Source organism: Symphodus melops, assembly GCF_947650265.1.
Source record: "Symphodus melops genome assembly, chromosome: 9".
Lineage (NCBI taxonomy): Eukaryota > Metazoa > Chordata > Actinopteri > Labriformes > Labridae > Symphodus > Symphodus melops.
Genome location: NC_136699.1, coordinates 15,328,540 through 15,334,721, shown reverse-complemented (window position 1 = coordinate 15,334,721; position 6,182 = coordinate 15,328,540). Strand labels below are relative to the sequence as shown.

At 42.0% G+C, this 6,182-nt stretch overlaps 1 protein-coding gene across 4 annotated transcripts in view; it reads right to left on the bottom strand.

Annotated features, from left to right (window-relative positions):
• The window catches only part of reep2 (receptor accessory protein 2), a 49,302-nt gene that overhangs the window by 40,990 nt on the left and 2,130 nt on the right, over positions 1–6,182 (bottom strand). For all 4 annotated transcript variants that reach the window (XM_079353027.1, XM_079353028.1, XM_079353030.1 and 1 more), the window contains exons 2-7: positions 5,670–5,742; positions 4,113–4,189; positions 3,740–3,860; positions 3,494–3,607; positions 2,651–2,831; positions 932–1,095 (exon numbers count right to left, since the gene is read on the bottom strand). In XM_079353027.1, the coding sequence (XP_079209153.1) occupies positions 932–1,095; positions 2,651–2,831; positions 3,494–3,607; positions 3,740–3,860; positions 4,113–4,189; positions 5,670–5,742 (730 nt within the window). The remainder of the gene's footprint in view (positions 1–931; positions 1,096–2,650; positions 2,832–3,493; positions 3,608–3,739; positions 3,861–4,112; positions 4,190–5,669; positions 5,743–6,182) is intronic.

Below are 6,182 nucleotides of genomic sequence, written 5' to 3'. Positions count from 1 at the left end.
GGGATGGGACAGTTACAGCTCCAGACTTCAATATTAGTCATAAAACCCTCATTGTGAACTATGGGCATGAACTTTGAAAAAAACAAAAGGGTCATGTGACATAAAGGTAAAGTCTATCTGGACTAAAGGTTGGGACAGTCAGTCAATACAGGTTAAATAAAATAGTGATAAAAATACTGATTCAGCCTACATACAACTTTCGCTCTATTTTCTCGTGCAGAATAACACCAACGTCACTGCTCCTACGAGAAGCCATCCATCCTCTGTGGCTGTTTATATCTGGGCAGTAAGGCGAGGAGAGCAGTCCTACCATCCAAAGCTACAGTTTGGCTTGTCGCAGGTCTGAGTTACAGCTTTACCCCAGCAAACATTGTCCGACTGAACGGTTTACGACTCACGCCCAAAGCTCAAGACGTACAGTATGATCTCACGCTGTAATACCTGATTGTTGGACACTGTATGCCTAAAATTGGGTCAGGGCAAAGTTTTCTTTGAAAACTCCCACAGACGGAGGAAGAGGAGGTCAGGTTGAAGTCACACTACACACCGCTCAAAACAAACAAAAAACAGCAGCAAAACGTTCCCAAACACGAGCACACACTCAACGTCACTAGAAAAATAACAAGCAGCTAAATATGAACAAATAAGACGACACATTGAACCAGCAGCCTTCTGTTGTTATGGTACTTTCATACACTGTCTGCCAGTTTCTGCAATCAGGACAAAAGGCCTGAAGTCAGGGAATCAGATCATGGCTTTGTTATCACTTTGTGTGCAGTCTTATGAAAAAACATTTCAAACATGCCAGAAAATCTTCCAACCAGTCGGGAGCAGCAAAAAAATGAAATCCACCATTCTCTTGACTACTTCAGAGTGTCTAAGTGTGCGTGTTTAGAGCGTGCTGCGAGTGTCTGACTTCACCGAGTCTTACCTCTGTCTTTGCCGCTGCAGGTTTCTTGGTTGCTTTGACGGTGGTGCTGGTACTGCGTTTGGGGGGCTTTTCACCAACATCTTCATCAGAGTGTTCAGTCCTTGTGTCTGATTGGTCAGAGCTGTGTTGAGATGATGCATCGTCAGCATGAGCCAATGAGCGAGCTGCGAGGATTAGACAAAAAATTGGTGGTGACTAAATGACAGTCACTCATGTTTTACACTCAGAGCAGATACAAGAGAACTCAGAGCTGATGAGCAGCCAATAAGAGACCAACTTGTCTACATCAATAAAACAACTCAACTACAAGTTCAAATGTTGTCCAGTATGTCCCTGCGCTCACAGTCTCCTTTATCAACCATGACCTCGTCCAAAATCGCTCTCTTTTTCTTCACCACTTGAGCAGTTTACAGTACAAAGGTCACATTTCCCAGCTGGGGATCAATAAAGTACATCTATCTATATAATCGTGGTCTCTTGTTACAGGATGTGAATAGAGCTGTTCTACAGGAATTCAAATAAAATAAGTTTGTCACTATGCAGCTGAAAGCAACCAGGACTTTTTGTCTTGTTTATGTATGAACTAGTGAAATATGACTTTTTACCTCTTGAGGTTACATCTTTATACAAATATATGACAGATATTACAGTGGGGCAGGTGTAACGTTACAGGCTAACTAGTCTACTGTGAGATTAGTCACATTCCGTCTCCGGGGAGAATGTCATCCTGCTTTTTGTCTCATGCCTACAGGTTCAGATACATTTGGTTAAAGACACTAATAATACATGTGTACATCCTGCATTCACACTCAATGTAATTAGAACATTTGTCAACAAAAGGGAGTCTCAAAATCAAAGATTACAGCAGTGGTCAGATATGGATCACAGAGTAGATAGATTTTTCTGATCGATCTAAAAAAGAAAAGGCATTTCAAATACCACTTTCACACTCCTCATTTTAACATCATCAGTGCTTCTCCATGAATCTTAATCATGAATCAAATCATCTTTTTTTGATATAGTCTATACACACTTGTAGAATTGATACAGTTCCAATAATAAGAGAGGCAGTTCAAACTCTCTTTTGCATTTAGAAAGTGCCTTTAAATCTAAGAATAAACAACTTTAGTGAATTTCTGTGTGTCTGCTTAACTGCTGCCACACAGCATGTAGGGGAGTTTGGATTGACTCTTAATACGCAATACTGAATGCAATACCCTGAAGTTGGATCAGAGTGATCCGCTTCACTCATAAAAAGCAGTTGTACAGAAAAGCAACAGCCTACTTACACTTCATGGTGCATCTGTTCAATCATTTTCTAATGAGTTAAACAAACAAGTCTCAACATCGTCAGATTAAGAAGCTGTTAAACTAAAAGTTTGACTGATTCTGTGTCTCAGTTCACAGCTCACTGGCCCATACGGTCAGCCAGCGGTGTAGCAAGACACAAAGCCTCTCTCCTCCCACTTGGATCACATGCTTTCAACGCGCACACGCACAAGCACACTTCGCATCTCCCCCCTTCCTTCCATCCTGCAGTGCTTTCAAATCACATGACACTACTTGGCCCAATTATGCCTAATCCTGCTCATAAATCAAAGAAATCCTCTGTTGAAAATGCAGCCTAGTCACCAATCCAGACTTAGATTATGGATGTATTAATGCTTTCTTGCATTTCCACATGAAGCAGTGTACATTGCCCATGTTGCGTAGTCTCACTTTGCCGTGCAGCGGTGCTCTTGGCTCGGGGCAGCGTGCTGGCCCCTGAGCTCATGTCGTCCATGGTGTCCCGTCTCGTGCGGGACTCGGACCTGTGCAGAGACAGGTCATCGTCAGCGTTGATGAGAGTCAGGTCCTGCATGCTGAAACTCCGCAGCTTGTCTGACAGCACACCTTGCCCCTGGAAATCAGCGGGGAAAAACAGAAACAAGTTACGTCTGAGAAGTAACAGCATGAGCAAATTGTTTATCTTCCTCGACATCACTCATATCTTAGAGTTTAATAAAAATGAAGTGCCTTTAAAACTTTATTGACTCGAGGGCTGACAAGATGATAAAACTCTTTTACTGAGCAACCAATGTTCTAAATATAAATGTTAAATTTTTTTTATTTTTAAATCCAAACTATTTTATGTCACTGCCCGCTTTAGATTTTTTCCAGAACTGGAAAATGAAAATAAAATCCTCGGGGCTGGAATGGTTCTTCATTTAAGCCTGTAAGCGTTACGTTTAGCATCACTCTGAATTTCATCCATTTAAAGAAATCACCTTTGTTTGGGCATTTTTTTCCCCCTCATATGTTTTTTATATAATTGAAGAATAATTAAGATATTAATATTCAATTCTTTGTTTTTAAATTAACTGCTTAGCAAGCAGGAAAGTTAAATTACAAGTGTGAGTAGTGCACAATTTAATCACAGCGGTTATTTTAAAGTATTTGAAACTGAAGTCTGATGTCAGCGGTGTAATGTATGTACTGTTTGTTTTATTTCAAAGTTCTGTTATCTTGTGTGTGTCAAACAACAAGTCATAGGATGTGTTACTTCATTCAAACACAGCTCACCTTGGTGGCTGCAGTGACAGCAGCGTTAGCAGCTATGTTGAGACCCCTCTTTCCAAACTTCATCATGGTCTCATAACTCCTATCTTTGGCCTGAGCGATGTACTCATCTATTTCCTGTGGCACAGGTACAAAGACAACACGTTCAGCAAACAAAGACAAAGAGGAGTAAAACAATCCAATACAACATGGACGTGCAGAGCAGTTTATATGAATGAATTAAACGTCTTAAAAAGGTGATGTTGGAACCTTCTCTTTGTTGGACAGGGTAGGGTGAACAAACTTGCGGTAGAGGACGCTGGAGCCCTTAGTGTATGGAGACAGGAGCCAGATCACAAAGGCAATCTTTAGCTCAAAGTAAAATGGAAACCTGCGAGGAGGGGGGGGGAAAGGCTTTGAGGAAGTTACAGACCACTGAATATAAAAAGAAACATCATGAGAGAGGCGAAATGCTGAACTGACACATAAAAACAGAATAAAAGACACTTTAATGTAACATGTTGGACTAAAAATATCAAGAATGCTTCTAACTAGATACTGATGAATGCTTCTATTGATATTATATAATCACTTCATTTATCAGCAGCCAGTTTAGGGTCGCCATCATGAGCTTATGACTCACCACGAAAGGAGCAGGTCTGTGGCCGTCTCTGCTGTAGTGAACAACGCAAACACTATCCAGTACATCATCCACTTCACCTGGAAACACACACGCACACACACACACACAGGAGGTGAGGAGAGAAAACATGACCAATATAGCACGTGAAAACACACACAGCCTCCAGAACGCACATGCAGCGACACGTGGAGCCAAACAGACGTGCCAATGCAGACATGCAGCATATGTTTCAGCGCTGTCAGATCACATCAGAGCGGATGGGTGCTCTTCAGCAGACAAAAGGAAATGTACGGCTCTGTCTAGATAAATGAAAGATGGGAACTGGGCAATCGTAGGAAAGTGGCCCCTTTTGATTTTGTGTTAATGCATCCTCCCACAATCAAATACGTCTCCCACCAAATGTTTTAAAAAGTGAATCATATTCATGCGTTTAGATCTATAAACATAACACTCAATCACTCAGCTCATTAGAAACAAGAGGAATGAAAACATCCGTTCTAAAAATGGCGTCCTCAGTAGGCCCCCCCCCCTTCCTTGTTCGCTCCTCATGTAGCCCTCTGCTTTTGCAGCAAATTGAGAGTGTGGGGAGGGAGGGGGGGTTTCCATGGTAACCAGCCAAGAGGCGGCTGTTCTCCAGTGCAGATCTAGGCAGAGGGCCAGAGGGCTCCTCCACCTCCCTCTTTTTCATCCCTTCCTTGCAGTGATGAGGTAAGCAGTAAGGACCCCGACACTCAGCCAAGACCACAAACAGGATTGTTCTGCTTTCTGTGCTCGTTTCCAGTCGCAACACTCTTAACTCCACAGTACAACTTTCTAGCGTCGACACTTTCGCCGAGATTTTTGGGATGAAATCTCAAACGTTTGTCTCCCAGCTGAAGGTTAATGTTCGATACTCGAGCGTGGACTGTGTGTGAATGGTAAACTGAGGGTTTGTGTCCACTTTTGGAGAAATTGAAGAAGTGCATCTTTGAGCTAAGAATGGTTGACATGAAGGGATTTGGTTGTGTTGTTCATGTAAACGCTTTAGGTGCCAACAAGATCAGTGGCTTAATAATCTGCTCAAACTGATGACAGAACACCTCTGTCATCTTCCTGAAATCCATTTAGGCTCCGTTTTATGAAAACAGACAGTTCTCTTCTCTAAGTAGAACAAGAAAACTATTGAGATAAAGACAGACACGTGGAGGTATTGCTTTGTTTTTGACTCAAGTTGGAGCCTCAGTGAGCATGTCTGATGATGGTCAGACCTTCTATTCTTTGCTTTTGATATGGGCAGTTGACAGTTAGTAGTATTAAAAAAAATAAACATTTTGGTTTAGTTAAAATGATAAAACAGGCTCTATGTGTTAATTAATTTTAAAAGTATACGGCTGAATGATTCAAAGTGTTTCGAGCATGCCGAGCCTGGATTCCATCTATGAGCTTTGTATTATGTCGCTCATTACAATATGCATTCAAAACACAAGAACAAAAATAGCTCGTGTCATCCTGGTGGAACAAACAACCCAAAAGTCAAAAACGATGTGCTGTGATTAAATAACCGGAGGTGATACTCACATATTCCTTCACATTCTTCGTTTTGACAGCCTTGTATGAGGAGTAGGCTGGGTACAGTGTCCCAAAGGCAAGGCTGGAAAAAAAAGCAGAGGAGCAGAGAAACCCGGGTCAGAAAAGGGCGATTCAGTTTGGGAACATGGCCTCTGGGTGCTCGTTCTGACACCTTCTAAAAGCAGGTTAGTCTGGTTATCTATGAGCTTATGTAAAAATGTGCCAACTGTGTTCCTTATGCAGAGTTCCATACGAGGGGTAATATTAGCGTCGAGCGTTGACTAGCAGTATCTTTCTAAAACACAAGGGCTTGATGCATGAGGACAGATAATGGATTCAGGAAAGCGTCAGTGAGTTCAAGTGGAAAAAAACCCCAAAAAAAAAAACACTAAAGTCTCCCAGGGGTGGGTCACCATGTGTCAGTCCACGTGCAAATCAGGACACTGTGAACAGAGCTGTGTTCATTATGTGCATTTTGGTCGCATCCTGTGCCGCCGTGGTGATGTGACAGGTTGTCAACTT